General features: G+C 45.0%; 1 protein-coding gene across 2 annotated transcripts in view; it reads left to right on the forward strand.

The window, feature by feature from the left end:
* Positions 1 to 273: 273 nt before the first annotated feature.
* LOC135378981 (zinc finger protein ZFP2-like) overlaps positions 274 to 18089 on the forward strand; it is a 28302-nt gene continuing 10486 nt past the window's right edge. Inside the window, exons 1-6 of one of the 2 annotated variants that reach the window (XM_064612188.1) lie at positions 274 to 292; positions 3900 to 4434; positions 8713 to 8816; positions 8950 to 9182; positions 11654 to 11806; positions 15601 to 15753. In XM_064612188.1, coding sequence (XP_064468258.1) covers positions 4081 to 4434; positions 8713 to 8816; positions 8950 to 9182; positions 11654 to 11806; positions 15601 to 15753 — 997 coding nt within the window. In that variant the 5' untranslated portion in view covers positions 274 to 292; positions 3900 to 4080. The remainder of the gene's footprint in view (positions 293 to 3899; positions 4435 to 8712; positions 8817 to 8949; positions 9183 to 11653; positions 11807 to 15600; positions 15754 to 18089) is intronic. The other variant, XM_064612189.1, reaches the window with a different exon arrangement.

An 18089-nucleotide genomic window follows, 5' to 3' on the forward strand; every position in this document is an offset into this window, starting at 1 on the left:
AGCCAATGCCTTTGTTGCAGCAGATGGTCGTAGCAGACGATGTTAGCCATCGTCGTCACATTACCTTTTTTTTTCTCTCTCTCTCTCTTGCGCGTGTGAAAATTCACACGAGTTCAGTGACATCGGGAACTAAGTCCTTCAAAATGAGTTCCAGATACCGCGATGGTATTATTCTTAGACATACCATTATATTTGATCTCTTTCTGCACTTCAACTCGTGCAACGTAACATCGGCATTGTCATGGGCATGATTCTTTCCCCCTTTCTTCCATGGCGACCTCCATGCATGGCGGTAAGTGAACATGTAAACATGTTGGACACAAACTTTAAAGGTTTTAGCACGCTTCTAGTAATGGCAAAGTGACCTCAAGTGTCACTTAGAAGAAGCCTCTGACTGGCATTACGTGTAAAAGCACCCCAATTATTATTAATATTAAAATAAATAATTGGAAAAGAACCACAAGAAGCAAGACATAGACCCCATGCCCACAGAAAAACAAAGAACTCAGAAAACAGCGAGTTCTACCTAGCAACGTGACTTTAGTCTGCAGAAATCCCCCTTTGATATAACTAGATGCTGTGTCACAACGGGAGGGTTCCAACTTTTTGTGCATTTTCAAAAATACGATCAAGTCTGAGTGTCTTGAAATGATAATACCATGTACGGCATTCCTTTGGTACTGGTAGGCGTCACCATTTCAAAGTTGTCTTCACCTGACACTTCTCAGTATTGCAGTCAAGCTCACTTCAAACAATGCTTATTGTTGCTTAATTGTACGGTTGTAAATTTAGCGGAACTTTTCGATTCATTTATTCGCGTTGAGGGGAAGCCAACTCTAACCTGACATGGTAGACTTTGTTTAGTGATAAATTAGGTTAGATTAGTGCGGCAGTGGCACCTTGCCTCGCCATCGTAACTTCATTATGGAAGCGTCTTTGGGGGCAAGGCAAGCTGCCATGGCCCTATTAACCCTGGCCCTATTAATATGGCCAACCCTCCTTGAAGTGTGTAATCATGTTCGCGAACGCGGGACAAGTGTCTGCGTTGCGGATCTCTGTCGCCGAGACTCATTTTGTCCGCTCGCTTTGACGCCTACCAAAGGAATGTCCAGGCCATTACATTAAAAAGAAAGGAAGTCAGAGCCCCAAAGAATTATCGGCGAGCTTGTGCTGTGAGGTACCACCTCTTCCCCGGAGGCGCCGAGCCCGTCGATCATTCCAATTTTCATTACGTAATCTTTCTGCTGTATTTGCTGATCCAGTGACATTCCCCTTTTCATATGTTGTCTTTCCAATGTGTATTAATTGTGTAAAAAGAAAAGAAAAAGCAAGTCGTCGCACACGAAAGTTGAACGCAAGAGCGTCGTCAGGCATAGAAAACATAAGGAGAAATCATCCTTATAATTTCTGTGGTGTCAGGGCCCCGTGTCTTTAGTGACGACAGTAACGCACCTGAGGCGGTATGTGTAACAAAATCGGTAATCCAGAAGATGTGGGTTCGAGTCCTACAGCTGGCTAACTTTTTCAGTGACTTTCATCTTTCATCGGTATGTTTGTTTCTGCACTAACGAGGCTCTTCCGGGAGAGACGAATATTTTTCAGCTGTGGCGGAAGTCCTGCAAAGGAGGGACCGCCAGGATTACCATCCCCAGTGTCAAACCAGTCTTCAGTCGTTTCATTACTCCGTTTGGAGTTGTCCTTCCCACGCAGGCAATTCACGGGTCCTGTTCCCCTAATTCCACATGTTCTGACGTTCTGGTCAAGAATTTCTGGTCAGTTGTTTTAGCCGCATTGTTTCTTGTGATGCAGCGAACGTCAAAGTAGCACTCCGCATAATTAGCTTTGGCCGATAACCACGGCCGTCTGTCGGCAACTCCGGAACCGAAACTCTGCTAGCTTCCCCTTGCACTCAAGGCCGCATTTTCTTTCTAGAACAGGTGATCACAGCACGGGAGGGGTGTAGTATTACCTACTTCATGAAAGTCACTGAAAAGGTTAGCCAGCTGTAGGACTCAAACCCACATCTAGGGTTGCCACCAGGCCGGTATTATACCGGCACGGCCGGTTATTTGCTTGCTCTGCCGGTCGCCGGTAGGAAGGTGATACCGGCAGCCTTTTGCCGGTATTTGTGGCTCAACACCTTCCATATGGGCTTTTACAGGGTTTTCCTTTCAACATTCCGCTATAGCTTGGATAAATCTGGAGCAGAGACCCAACTGCGTAGTCACCAATCATTTTCTTGCTTATTCATTATTATTATCATTGTTGTTTTGAGTGAGTACGCTCGTTCTTTCTTTCTTTCTTTCTTTCTTTCTCTCTCTCTCTGTATACTCTCCACCCCTCACCCACTTTCCCTTTCCCGCAAACATTTCCCCCTTTCCCTCTATCTCACCTCCTCCTACATCAACCCTCGCACGGCACCCCTACCCACATCTTCTGGATTACCGATTCTTAGGCAACTTGAGGCCTTGTATGTGATTGTCCCTTCTATGTTGTTCCAGCCTCAGAACATCAGTTCTCTCATGCAACTTTATGTTTATTTTATACTTACTGCACATTTATTTATTTATTTATTATTTATTATTCCAAAACCCAAGGGACCACAAAGGGTCATTACATGGGTAGACGATAAAGAAAAAAACTAACAACAGCCTTTGCACAGTATTTGTTTAAAAGGAGAACAAACAAGAATTATAACAATAATAACAATAGTAGTTCAATGCAATAACGATGGTACACTGGACGCAGTAGACCTAGGGAAGGAGGTCTATCTGACAATAGAGTTATTAATGAAACAAATGGGAAAGTAAATGCCTGCGGAAGGTTAGGGGATCTGCGATGTCAACAATGTTCTGTGGGAGTGAGTTCCACTCGGTTTCGGCGAGCGGTATGAAAGAGTGTCTGAGGGACTCGGTGCAAGAGATAGTACGTGATACTTTCAGACTGTGATCGGTGCGATGAGAAATATACCGGGCCCGAATGATGTATAGCTGACTCAGGGATGTAGTGGAGAAGAATTTGTGGAATAAGCAGATCCGAAGGTACTTCCTCCTTAATGTCAAAGAGGGAAGACCTAGATTAAGTTTCATTAAGGACACACTTGATTGAATGGAATAGTCCGATAGGATGAAGCGGACGCACCGGTTCTGGACTGACTCAACAAGTGTTTCCAAATATGACTGATGGGGATCCCATATCGAGGCTGCATACTCCAACTGAGGTCGAACCAGAGTGTTATATGCAATTATTTTAACATTTGAGGGCGCTTGTCTTATGTTGCGTCGAAGGAAAGCAAGTGAGCAATTGGCCCTCTTACAGATGGCTAAGATATGGTCCTTCCATGAAAGGTTAGATGAAAAGGTAAGGCCCAGGTACTTGCATGATGTGGAAGGGAAAAGAGAATGATTGGATATAGAGTAGGTAACAGTTACAGGTTGTGCGGAACGGGTGAAACGAACAAATACGCACTTCGGCAAGCTGAGTTCCATTTGCCAGACTTTGCACCATTCACCAATTAAGTTAAGATCGCGTTGTAATATGACCTGGTCTGATATACTCGATATTGCTCGGTACACCACACAGTCGTCTGCGAAAAGTCGAATTTTTGAAGTGATGTTGGTGGGGAGGTCGTTAATGTATATGAGGAATAATAACGGACCGAGAACGGTGCCCTGAGGGACACCCGACGTGACAGAACAGAAGGATGATAAGGTACCGTTAACTATCGTGGCTTGTTTACGGCAGGATAGGAACTGTTCGATCCAGGTTAAGAGAGATGGGGGAAGGTTTAAACGAGATAATTTATAAAGAAGACCCGTGTGAGATACCTTGTCGAACGCCTTTTTGAGGTCGAGGAAGATAGCGTCTGTCTCCATTTGTTTCTCATAAATTGATTACAGTAACAATATTCACCACTGAAACAGAGCTGCCAAGGACAGCGCGCAGACAGCACCGGCACATGACAACACTGGCCGCCACAATATGACGCATCCCTCGTTTTGACACAGAGCCAGCGCCACCTCTCCTTCTAGCCTCTCCTTATGGTGTTTCGTGAATTTCTCGTCGTTACACCTACGGAACATGCCGAACGGTGGAAACTATTGCAGCGTGCCTGGGTGTAACAACAGGTCTGTTGTCAATGGCAACCTGAGTTTTTATGCCCCGAAAGACGAAGCGACGAAGCGTAAGTGGGAAGAAGCCATCGAGAATCACACGCTCGAAGCGTCTTCAACGAAAGTCCTGAATGTGAAACGTGTGTGTTCCGCACATTTCGCTGATGACGCCTACATGGTCAGAGATCTTCTGCTAGCACGGTTCGGGATGGCGCCGAAGAAGATGCGGCTCGATGTAGGAGCCGTCCCCACGATCTTCGGAGCAACTTCTGGCGACAACGGTGTTAACGTCAGTAAGGAATCTGACGTGCATAGTTCCGAGGTCAGTATATTTAATTTCGAGCCTGCGAAACCCCGAACCGATCAAGAATCAATTAAATTACGGTAACTTATGTGATCATTATTGAAGGTTGTCGTCCCCTGCTATGTCGTTATGAACCATTCAACGGCATCGACATTGTTGACAAACCAAAATCATCCAACAATCGATAAATGGAGGAAAGCTAAAGTCCCATGCAAAACCCCCCAAAAACTTGGAAAGTTAGCTAAAGTTTGGCAGAAGCTTTGAACGGGTAAGTTATACAGGGTGTCCCAGAAAACGTGTCATTGAATTATAATAAAAAACTACGCCACCTAGAATCATGCGGTCAACGACATTTGTTCTTATTAGGTTTTTGCCACCTCCTAATGTGAATGTCGTGTACTCCAAGTTCAATTATGTAAATATTTGCGAACTGAACTCTGAAATTTGTCAAGTAAAGGTCACTTTTTTACCCCACCAATATGAAGAGAGTGCCGAATTCACTCAAATTAATGATAATTGGCAGTGATGTTCACGAGCTATCCCATCGGAAAAAATAGCCCAATATCATGCTTTTCGGAGCACCGGACCATAACGCGCGATGACTTTTTGAGCACAATCGCTCTCAGTCCGACGAAAGGAGGTTCCGAAGCCAGCCCACAGAGTGATAGTAGAAAAAGTAACAGTTCCTAAAATTGGGAAAGGAAAAACATTATCCCAGTGAAAGTCGGACGTGATAAGCCGTGCCTGTGTTATCTCTTTCTGCGATGTCGTGGTGGGCGGGTTTTCCAACTTCCTTTCGTCGGACTGACAAAGATTGCGCTGAAAAATTCATCATGGGCTATTCTGTGCGACCTCCGTAGAGCATGATGTTCGGCTATTTTTTCCGATGGGATAGCTCCTGAATATCCCTGTCGATTATCATTAGATTCGGTCAATTAATTACTAAATTAGACACGCTCTTCACATTGGTGGGGTAAAAAAGTGACCTTTACTAGGCAAATTTCCTACTTAAGCTCGCAAAAATTTACATAATTAAACTTACGTTACATGACATTCACATCAGGAGGTGGCAAAAACCCAGTAAGAACAAATGCCATTGACCGCATGACTCTAGGTGGTGTAGTTTTTTTATTATAATTCAATGACACTGTTTCTGGGACACCCTGTATACGTCGGACTGACAAAGATTGCGCTGAAAAATTCATCGTGGGCTATTGTGTGCGACCTCCGTAGATCATGATGTTCGGCTATTTTTTCCGATGGGATAGCTCCTGAATATCCCTGTCAATTATCATCAATTTTACTAAATTAAACACGCTCTTCACATTGGTGGGGTAAAAAAGTGACCTTTACTAGGCAAATTTCCTACTTAAGCTCGCAAAAATTTACATAATTAAACTTACGTTACATGACATTCACATCAGGAGGTGGCAAAAACCCAGTAAGAACAAATGCCATTGACCGCATGACTCTAGGTGGTGTAGTTTTTTTATTATAATTCAATGACACGTTTTTTGGGACACCCTGTATACGTTTTAGGCCTCTAGTAATGCAAGTTTCTCCTTTGTTAATGACATCACTCAACAAATGTGTTGGGGGCTGGAAGTCTGACTTCGAATTAAAGCCGTTCTCAAACTCCGAATGGTTCATGGAGAGTTCGTTAGCCCTTCACCTGGGCCTTTCTTCGTGTTCTCCGAAGTGTTTCAGTTCTGCCACTGGGTGGTGCGTTTGTCTGAGGAGTACGTGTGGTTGAGTATGGCGTTCAAATCGCTGATTATTTTGAGCAAGTGTTGGTGACTCGAAGTTGTGGGGCAAAAGCGTCCTTCGTTGTGTTTCTTACAGCTGGATATTTAGGGTCACACTGTGGGGGGTTGGTTTTCCGTGAAATTCGGGGTGATACATGTGTGTGTCACTCCAGAACTTGGTGCTTCATTCAGCTGAGCACTAACCATATTTAGGGAGTGACTTTTTCGGGTTAAATCCGATTCCGCCCGGTCATTCCCCCCCGAACTGACCTCCGACCAATTCGGGTTAAACCCGATTTCTCCCCGAATTCTAGTCACTATGAAATCCTCAAGTGACGTTTCCACTGAAGACGAACAAAGGTCACCACGTGTAACACATGTAAGAACGGGTCACTTACGTTCCCAGCAATACACCCATGTGCGCCAACACTGTCTATGCCTTCGGGGATTACCGCTGGAAGGTCACGATCCCGCAAGAAAACAAAAAAGAGAGATTAGGAAATGACCTAATAGACAAGAGGAGAAACAAAAACACCAGATAACACCTGAAGGCACAATTATCGCCCGATTTCTCCCCGAATTACAGATTTAAAAGTAGCGCCTGATTTTTACCCCCTGAATCTGAGAAAGGCATTTAACCCGAAAAAGTCATTCCCTAGCCATGTTGCATCTGGGGCCGTTTGAAGGAAAACCTCGGCTTGACTCCGCTTGTGTTTCATGACAAAAAAAGCCCACCCCACACTGCGTCGTTAAATATCTCGCTGTATGAAACACAATGCAAGACATTTCTGCCCCACAAGACACCACCACGTGATGAAAATAATGAGGTATATTAAAACCATGCTCGGCGTTAGAGCACTGCATGAGCTCGGCCATTTTCCTGCTCCTGACCTGGCCTGGACCAAGCCCAAATAATTTCTAGGTCACCTCCCCAAACCCTATACATTTAATCGATTAATTACATTTTAAAAAGCTTTCAATAGGAATTTAAGCACAATGTAAAAAGAGTTTACCATCAATGACGGTCTAGTAATGCTATCGTATTTGAACATATTTGGCACCATGCCAAAAGACAGATTCTTTTTTTTTCCCCCATACTGGGACACGTTGCCGTTACGTGCGCATTACGTGCACCCACATGTGCTTATGTTTAACAGTTCCCTTCAGCATTTCTAGAGGTGAGCGCGAATAATGTTGACGATATCCGTATCCGCGCTGTACCTGCACATGTAAGATCCGCATCTGCAATCGCGCTGGTGACTACATAGGTGTTCCCACTTGGGTACTGAGTATATTTGCCCATTATATTTGTAAAAGCAAAAAAAAAAAAAAGAAAAAACCGAAGAAAAGTATTATCTTACGGTTTTCTTTTTTGGCATCCAAACTACTTGGGAACGCGATGCCATCCAGAATTTTTCCAGAAAGATGCTGCGAAAGGTACGTTCTTGTACGGCCGGGGTGACTCAGAAACTTAGTTCGCTATCAAAACTAGTTCACAATGGATAGTTCAGAAGGTAGTTCAAAACTATCTTCATGAGTACCGTACACATATGACCGTCAAATTTTCACTCAGAATAACCGAATAGTCTTTGAGGGATTTCTCAAAATGTGCCATGATAGCTGGGGACGGAACCTGCACCTGGGGTACACTTTATGAGAGGGGCAGGGTGTACCAGACCGTCCTTTTAAAGGCACGTCACTGCAGACGATGACACACGTCAACATCATTTTTGGTTGCAGTCAAGCCCTGTTAATATGACCACGATATTGGTTTATAGCGAATTGTGTTATTAACACGCAATATAGGACGCAGATACATAATAATAAGTTCATTAGACTAGTTGTGCACATTGAGACTGCGCTACCGCAAGGCTGTGCTACAATTTGTTGGAGAACAAGAGACACTGTGAAGAACACCTTACAGCTCATCCAATAAATCCAGTCCAATATCCAATAAAATTTTTAATAAAAATTTGTTAGTAATTTTTTTAAATAATAATTTTCTATAAAAAAGTTTTTGCAGTGATATTGTTGAACAACAAGGACCACTCGTTGAACCAATCACTGTCGTACCATTGAGGGAAGAATACACCTGTTCATCCCCTGTTTGTGCAAAAAAATCTCTGACATTGTCGGCTGTGTGAGTTGTCATGTCAGCGAGGAGGATTTACTACTTTTTCCTACTTTCTTTTACTATTTTTTTTGCATGATTTCCCCTTTGACTGCAGAGTGGTCTCTTCATAACATACTGCTAATAAATACATAAATAAAAGCGTGGCACTAAGTGATCCGTGCAGTGGAAGTTGTGTAGCTTTACATGGACAGACTGAGCATTCTATTCAGCCATGATGATCATTGAAATAGAACTGACCATCAGCTACGCAGATGTGGTCCATTTAAAAAATTTCTCGTTACTTCCCAGTGGGGAAGCGTACCTATGAGAAGGGGGGAAAATCCTCCTCGCTCGTCACCCTTTACACCTTCCAAATGTCACGTGTTGAATCTGGGAAATATTCAAGTACAAATACAAGCACGGTATTTCTTTCTTCAGAAGGAAAAAAAAGTCTACCGAGGATTTTGTCAAGAACCCCTCACTGTCACCTCTTCTGTCTTAACCGAGAACCCATGCAGACACAGCCGACCCTCCAACAGGCAGTGAGTCTGCACTTTCCTCAAAAAATCATACACTGTTCAGCATTTTTCAGGTTCTGTATTACACTTATGTGTTGTATTTGTTTGCTTCTGAACCCACTTGTCTGTTTCTCTCTCTTACCTTACATGGGACAAGGACAGCAAAAAGTTTACTCCTCATGAAGGAAGAGGCAAGAGATCCTCGTGCCCTTGAGTCGTCACTTTCCAGTTCCTCGGATTCACAACCTGAAGAGATGCAGCTCTCCTCAGAGTTCAGTGGTCAGCTTGTGAGAGTGAAATTGGAACCACCTGATGTTCCATGTCTACCAGAAGAGGGCCAGACACAGCAACAGCACTGCAACGAGTCTCCTTCGGAAGGTGACGCTGATGGTAAAATCCTTTTATAAATCGTACACTGGGGGTGGTGAAAGTTCCATAGATATATAGGTCTGACCTTTTTTGGGTTAAATGTCTAAAGAGGTGTTGGAAGGAAAAGATCGTGTGGTATTTTTACTTCCGTAATCCCGAGTGAAATCGGATGATCTCGATGCGTACGGTTGTGAATTGGTGGTAAATCACGCACGCGATAAGTGGTACAACGTGATGCGTGATCCGAATTTCGGGAGAATGTAGGGAAATTTGCGAACAGTGAAAAAAATCTTCCGGCACGTTAAATTCGGGGAGAAATCTGGCTGAGTTACTCAAACTAACTAGAATGGTTTGGTACAAACGGTGATGTAACTGTATTTGCTGCCAAACAAGTTTAGTGTTTGTTCCTGTCTCAGTGAGGGCAATCTGCCGGGTAAACATTGGGTTTCATCCCAAAGAGGCAACCTTCGATTCGGGGGAAGAATCGGGTTAAACCCCAAGTCTTTTTTGCATTAAGCGTATCCACCCCCACCCCCCCCACCCCAAAAAAAAAAACTTGGAAAGAATTCGGGTTCAAGGGTTCTCTACTTTCCTCCATAGGCATTAGTGAGAAATAGTAACCCACAGATACGTGGGATGTCAGGTGCAATGGAGGACTGGACTGTGACAATAATTTGACATAGTTTTTCCAATCTCGACATTGTGTGATTGCACAGTCATAGCCGCCACATAGTCAGTCACCATAACTTGTTACTCTCTACTGTAGAAAAATAACCAGACCGTGGACGCGTGCGCTGTCGGGGTCAGTGGAGGACTAGACTTTGGTGATATTTTCCCAACCCTGGCATTGTGTGATCGCATAGTCATAGTCAGGGTTCCGGTGTGGGGTCTCCCATTCCGTTCCAATTCTATTCTGAGGAATGGAGATTTGCAATAGTTCCATTCCTTTCAATTCCTCGGAATGAAAAGGAATGGTCAGTTCCCACTCCTGGAATGGCTTGGCAACCCATTTTCATTCCGTTAATTCCCTCAATAGAAGAAAAGGACCGGTAACCATACTGGCAAGTCCAGCAGTGCTAGAGGAGGTCGACATTACCACGCACTGAAAGAGCACAAAGACAAGGTTATTTCACTCTCGACCGTGTGCAGGTGCGGTGCAAAGGGTGCGAGGGCAGAAACCAAAACTGTCACCGGGGCACCCAGACCATTCCATTCCCATTCCTAGAACAGTTTCCGCCATTCCGTTCCAAATCCATTCCGGGCTCTGCTAAATCTGGAGTGATTCCAGAATCATTCCAACTCCGGACTGGCAGCTCTGCAACCCTGGCCGTCGTCACTGTAACAGTTACTTTTTTTCCTGCAGAAAAATAATCGAACCAAACACCCTGGCATTGACAGGGTCAGTGGAGGAGTGGAACATGGCAACATTTTGGCACGTTTTTTTTTCGAACACCCGCACTGCGCAACGTGGTGGAAATACCAACTGGGCTGACGATAATGCTGCAAAAGCATTTGAGACTGCACTCACTGTTGTAGCACATGATAGCAAGACACATGTGGCTTTAGACGCGAAGAGGGCAGCGCGGAAACTATTGCGCATGTAATAATTAGAGCCTGAAGTTTTAGGGTTTTACCCGATTCTTCCCCAAATTTGCACCCCGAATTGAAGTTTCACCCTTTGGGGTTAAACCCGATTTTTACCCGGCAAATTCCCCTCACGGGGATATCTGTAGGAATGCATTAACTTACTTGTTTGGCAGTAAAGACAGTTACATCACCGTTTGTACCAAACCATTACAGTTAGTTTGAGCAACTGAGCCCGATTTCTCCCCGAATTTAGCATACCAGGAGTTTTTTCACCGAATTTTTTTCACCAGAGTTTTTTCACGAATTTAGTGCACATGTTTGTTTACCCGATTTTTACCCCCCGAATTTAGAAAAAAATATTTCCCGAAAACTTCAGGCTCTAGTAATAATCTGATAACCATATGGCATTGCAGAGGATCACGGTTTTACGGCACTGATGAATGACTCTGTTCCAAAACGAAAAATTACTGTTAGGAACATTGTTCTTGTGCGTGATGTCACGCATGGGGGCAGAGTTAAATAGTTTAGTTACTGTCCAAAACGACGAATGTGGGAAGCATTGTCAGTGCATGAAGAGACCACTTGCTTCACCTGTTTTTCTTCCTGATAACCTGCGAGGCAGATCGCCACCATAGTTAGCATAATGCGTCTTTTATGCCTCTCACACGCCTTTGAAGATTTTTAGCTTTTAAGTTGAGATGAACCAATAAATTGTTGCTGTGTGTCTGAGAACTTACATGTGTCGTCTTCTGTGTCTGCGTCTCTCAGTCTTCTTCACGGATCTATGTCAGCCAGCCTGCACCCTTTCCCTTGTGGGATTAGTTCACGAGTTGCCATCACATAACTTGAAGCTTTCTAATGTGTCTTTATTTCTCTGCTTTTTGTTTTTCTTTGTTTCACTTCAGGAGTTACGGCTGGGATTGGTGACATTAAAGAAGAACCTCGAGAAGACTCTTCGAACGAATGTCCAGTCGTAGAAGTGAAGACAGAGCCTTACAATGTTCCAATCTTAACAGAGCAGGACCAGATGAGACACAGCTGTGACTCAACATCAGAAGGTAAATACAAACTGGTTGACGGAATTTTGTCAACATCAAACTCGACGGCAACACGTGGATGAAAAGAAGAATTCAACAGAAATGCTTTTTCGGTTTTCTGTTTCGCATGTGTCAGTTTTCCAGCATGTACTCTCCTCTGTGGAAGACTCGGATTTTGCAGATTCTTGATCCAACATGAGAGAACTGATGTTTAGTGAGTCCTACAGCGGCTAACCTTTTCAGCGACTTTCATCTTTCATCTTGATCCAACTTCGCATTGGTGCAGGATTTGCTGGTGGTGATGTGGGGAATGAAATAGTGAACGCCTTCGCAATGGCAGTTTAATTTTCCCGAATACAAAGCAGTTTCGAAAGGCTCAATGCAAAACCATGAAATGCCAACAAACGTCCCCATTACTGGTCGTTTTTATCACTCTGGACAACCTCAGGACATCCTCAGGGCCTACACTTTGGAGGCATTTTTGTCTCACTTTACCCATATTGCACACATAAAACGGATCTAAAAGAGATGCAGACGGGAAGTTCGAGGGTCTGTTTGTGCATATTTCCTGGTTGTCCTGGGGAGAGGAGTGTGTTGTTGGAGACCTTTTAGCATGTCGGGGTGAATTGGATTCAATGCTCTTTGAGAAGTTGGCACATTATATGGTTATATGGTTGGTGGCCCTGCACCAGGGTTCTCCCCAGAAAATTCTGAGTGGTGGACATTTGACGACCGAGTGAGAGAGGGAAGGGGGAGAGAGAAACAGATCGGACGCGTGGTTTGCATGCAAGTACAACGATAACTTTATTCACTCTTTTGGCACTCAGCTATCACACTATCAACCTTCTGTTTTTCAGCTTTGGCCATTTCTCCACCACTATGTCATACGGGAAGTCTTTCGCTGCTGGTCCCTCGCATGCAATTCGTATCGGACAGCCCAGGGAATCTTCCTTCAGTCGATTTTGCAGCTGTGTTTTGATGAGCTTCAATGCAGAGAAGTCCCCCTTTCACAGTCTGCTGTGTGCGGTGGCAGGACTAGGTAGGCACCTGCTGTATGTGACATTAAGGGATACAGCTCCCTGAGGTCTGTTGCCACACACAGCGGAAATTCTGCAGCCTCTAACTTCTGCATCCTGTCAGACCCCAGAACAAAATTGGCAAAGCCTGTCCACTCTGCTAGCATGTCGCTGCTATAAGACTTTCCAAGCATAGCACTTACCGTCTGAAGCGCAGCACAAATTTCAACCCCATTGCCACACACCATTTGTTGGTAGTCAGCTCTGGCTAGCAGGAGAGAAAAACTAGCCAGTGTTGGATGGTCCTCAAATCTGTCCTTCACATTTTCTATGAGCCTGTCTAGAAATGCTCTTTTTGTGGCCTGTAGCCATGCTTCAGACTCATGAGTTACTTTCACTGGGACATCCTGGGCAGCACAAAATTCCTGGACCAGTGTTTGGTGATTTTTCTGTGCCTCCAATGTCCTGATTGTTGAATTAATCATTCCTTGAAGCAGATCCATCTGCAGTGACCTTGACTGCAGTGCTCGTGACAGACTGTCAAGAGAGGGCAGGACCTCGCACATCATGAGCAGTGTGCCCACAAACTTCCCCTCCAAGATGAACTTCAGTGGTCCTGCAGCCTTGATGTCGCTCCTTTCTTCTGCCTCTCGTGACAGGCTGACTATGATTGCTGCAAAATTGTTGCGCACAGCTGCACATGATCCTCCAACACTCAACCAACATGTAGCAGATGGCTACACAACTTTCCGTTGCTCCATTTCCAGTACTCTCTGGACTGCACTGAGCCCAGCTGTACGCACAGAACTTGAAGCGTAGAAGTTGTACAGCTGCTGCAGGAGGTCCTTGAACTTGGCGACATAAGCAACTGCCTTAGCAGACTGGCTTGCTGCCAGGTTCAGCTTGTGGGCTGCACAGTGGATCCCAATAGCCTGACAGCACAGGGGAGATATTGCAGTCCTTTGTTTGTCTGTCAGCAGTTTCACTGCTCCACCCTTTTTTCCTGTCATGACAGGTGCACCATCAGTACCAATGCCACGAAGGCTGTTGAAATCAAGGCCCTTTTTCATGGTGAACTTTTCAACAGTGGTTGCAATGTTGGTGGCATTAAGAGCTACTACTCGTTTGTCACTCAACTGTGAATCGAGGCTTCCCAGCACATCAATCATGCAGAGAAACTTCACTTTCAGTGCACCATTGAAGATGTACCTGCAGTGGATTACCAGCTGTTCTACAGCGGTGCAGTCAGTAGTCTCGTCAAACATTAGGGCGTAATGCTCGCTTTGTCGAAGTTCGTGTAGAATGTCATCCTCGATGACACCCGAAAGGCAAGCTACCGTCTCCTGGATCGACCTCTGACTGCAGTAGGTAGCGTTCCTTCCAGCTGTTATCTGTGCCTTGACATCCAGTCCCAGCATGGCGAGCAAATCTAGAAGAGGCTCATAATACGTGGTGTGCGCTATCCTGTGTTTACAGAGATGGTACAGGCTAGCGAACGCTTGTTTCATTGCGATCCGGGAGGCAGGCGGCCGCAGAATTTCAAGTGGTGATGTAGCCACCTTGCTGTGCGCCTCAAGCGTGACAGAGTCCCGGTGGGAATTTCACGCTTCCTGTTTGCGGATGCTCTCCCACCGAATCCGTTTGCATAGCTCCTCGTTCCACACGGATCTGTCGAAGGACCGCTTGTCCTACTTTATGCACAGTTTGCGGAACATTCCCCCTCTTGCTTCGTCGTAAATAAGCCAGGGATACTGACGAAGCCACGATCCGCTGAAGGACGATGGCTGCTTGTCCTTGACGCCAGTCTTGGGTGTACCACAGCTCGGCATTCAAGGGTTCGAATTGGCACTGTCCGGCGTGCACGAAAGCGTGGAACGCTTCGCTGTTGGCGTAGCCTCGACTTTGTCCACGGTGTTTACATTCGCTGATGCTGTATTTGCCTCACGCTCAGAGTCACGTTGGTCCGTGTTGCCAGACGCATGCTCCGTTGCCTTCGATGTGAAGAAAGGAAGCAGGGACACCTGCGACGCTTTTCGTTGCATGGCCATAACGTGGACGACACAACAACCACGCGGGATGCCGGCACGTGATGGCTGTGACGAAACGGACAGTTAACGAGCACCTGCGCAGGTCTCCTCACTCGGTTACTGACTCCGCGCTCTCCTCCTCCTTTTTCTGCCTTTTCTCATGCGCAGAGGCGCAGTTGATAGCGTACACCAGAACGGGGACGAGAGGAAAGTTGATGAGGGACAGCAAAGGAGATGCAGGGGAAATGGCTATGAACACGGTAGAGGTCACGATAGAAAGAGTGATGACGCATTTGTGCATTCTTTCACTGTTTCCCTCTCATTCCCATCTCAACCACCGTTTCGCGGACGGAGAGCACGTATCCTTGCGCCTAATGCCGGGTGTCAGTGCCAGCCATGTGTGGTGAGCACGTGATCCACGGCGCAAATGGGTGGTGGGCGGCAAAACCACTGCTGCTTATCGTGGGGAGAACCCTGGGCATTGCCACTAGGGGAAACATAGTTAGCATAATGCGTCTTTTATGCCTCTCACACGCCTTTGAAGATTTTTAGCTTTTAAGTTGAGATGAACCAATAAATTATTGCAGTGTGTCTGAGAACTTACATGTGTCGTCTTCTGTGCCCGTGTCTCTCAGTCTTTTTCACAGATGTATATCAGCCAGCCTGCACCCTTTCCCTTGTGTCATTAGTTCACGAGTTGCCATCACATAACTTGAAGCTTTCTAATGTGTCTCTATTTCTCTCCTTTTTGTTTTTCTTTGTTTCACTTCAGGAGTTACGGCTAGGATGGGTGACATTAAAGAAGAACCTCGAGAAGACTCTTCGAACGAATGTCCAGTCGTAGAAGTGAAGACAGAGCCTTACAATGTTCCAATCTTAACAGAGCAGGACCAGATCGGACACAGCTGTGACTCAACATCAGAAGGTAAATACAAACTGGTTGACGGAATTTTGTCAACATCAAACTGGACGGCAACACGTGGACGAAAAGAAGAATTCAACAGAAATGCTTTTTCGGTTTTCTGTTTCGCATGTGTCAGTTTTCCAGCATGTACTCTCCTCTATATGGAAGACTCGGATTTTGGAGATTCTTGATCCAACATGAGAGAACTGATGTTTAGTGAGTCCTACAGCGGCTAACCTTTTCAGCGACTTTCATCTTTCATCTTGATCCAACTTCGCATTGGTGCAAGATTTGCTGGTGGTGATGAGGGGAATGAAATAGTGAACGCCTTCGCGATGGCAATTTAATTTCCCCAAATACAAAACAGTTCCGAAAGGCTCAATGCAAAACCATCAAATGCCAACGCACGTCCCCATTACTGATCGTTTTTATCACTCTGGACAACTCAGGACATCCTCAGGACCTACACTTTGGAGGCATTTTTGTCTCACTTTACCCCTGTTGCACACATAAAACAGATTTAAAAGAGATGCAGACAGGAAGTCCCAGGGTCTGTTTGTGCATATTTCCTGGTTGTCCTGGGGAGAGGAGTGTGGTGTTGGAGACCTTTTAGCATGTCAGGGTGAATTGGATTCAATGCTCTTTGAGAAGTTGGCACATTATATGGTTATATGGTTGGTGGCCCTGCACATATTTTCTATGGCCGTTGGCTTCAGTGGTTATTGAAGATTGCTTTTGCCACAGGGATGTTAGAGTCGCTGATTTATATTACAGACACCAACAATTCAGACTTTCCAATTTTTTTGGATATAGCTCTTGGCACAGTCAAACGGCCCATAGAGCCAATGTATTTCTGCTTCCAATGTTTCGGAGAGTATTTTGGATGGAGTGCCTGGTTTTTCATGCTCTTTTTGCTCTTAGCATACCTACTTTTGAGGGGTGTGCGAGTGCCAAAATTTTGACTGCAAATTGTTTTCGAATATTTGAAACTCACTGCAAATTGAATGCAAATATTGAAAACCAAGAATTCGAATAACTTCCAAATATTTTCATCCAGTAGTAAAGCTGCGCAGATAGCAAAACTTCCATTGCAAATAGTTGCAGTGTGAATTGAACCCAAATAATTTCTTCAGATGGCAAATTGAATTCGAATAATCAGAAAATGCTCAATTCAAATACCTCATGGTGAAACACTTTGTGGTGTTGTGCTTGTTCGATGATGATCTACTCCGAACTTTTCACCCAGCATAAAATATCGTGAGAGAAGGGTACATCTGCGTTGTACGTATTTTGTTGGCTGCATTAGTGAGATGAACTGTTGACATGAAAGTTAACATTAACATGAGAGTTAACATGTTTCGCGCAGCCTGCTTTGTGCACATCTCCTCAGTCCTGCAATTACATTGTGAATTTCCCGTAATTTTTTTTAGAAACTGCACATAATTCTATCCATTATCGAACATAATTATGAAAGTTGGGAGTACATTTACTGGAAGATGCAGTGCCCTGAGTGCAGTGTTGACTGCAAGCTCAGAAAAATTGTAGACTTTGGTGAAAAGAATGTCAACCGAAATGGCAGAAACTGGCCCATTGTTAGGTGACATCTCTAACCTGTACTAGAGTGTCGTGCACCTCAGAGTGAAGTACCTGATGATGTGATAGCGTGATCGAGAGCTCACCGTAGTGCAAGTGTGCAGGGATTACTATGGGGCGTACGATGAAAGAACGCTGATGGGGGGGGGGGGGGGGGGGGGCTGCTGTCAACCGTCCCCTGACTTGCACAATTCCATCTTTGTCGAGGAACAGTCTAATATATTGTATCTTTGAAGTTTCGATAACCTGCTTGTTTTTTTTTTGGAGCACGAATCTCATCCACTTCTTCTGCTGTACTTGTTCGATCCAATAACGTTCAGCTGACATGACTTCATTTGCTCGAAGAGGCCCTGTTTGCTTTTGCGGCTCTCTTGCCTTCTTTACAAGCCTAACGATCCATGCCGTTGTTCGGCAAAAAACGATCTATGCTACTGAGACTTTACATCAGGGTTGCGGTGTTGCCACTCGGTTGCCATTCCAGATTTATCAGAGCCCGCAATGGAATTGGAATGGAATGGCAGAAACTGTCCTGGGAATGGAATGGGAATGGAATGAGGCATTTTTTTGCAGGCGGAGTGGAATTGGAATGTAACGGTCTGGGTGCCACACGGTCAAGGGCGATAGTTTGGTTTGGTTTTAAGAAAAAATAAAATGGAAATTTTGGCTTCACTACTGTGAGACCCGGAACCTCACATCACTTGCAGCAGTTACTGTTGGGGATTGACGAGTAATTGCAGACGTACCCAGTCTTGATAGCGGGCAGG

Source organism: Ornithodoros turicata, chromosome 1 (assembly GCF_037126465.1).
Source record: "Ornithodoros turicata isolate Travis chromosome 1, ASM3712646v1, whole genome shotgun sequence".
Taxonomy (NCBI): domain Eukaryota; kingdom Metazoa; phylum Arthropoda; class Arachnida; order Ixodida; family Argasidae; genus Ornithodoros; species Ornithodoros turicata.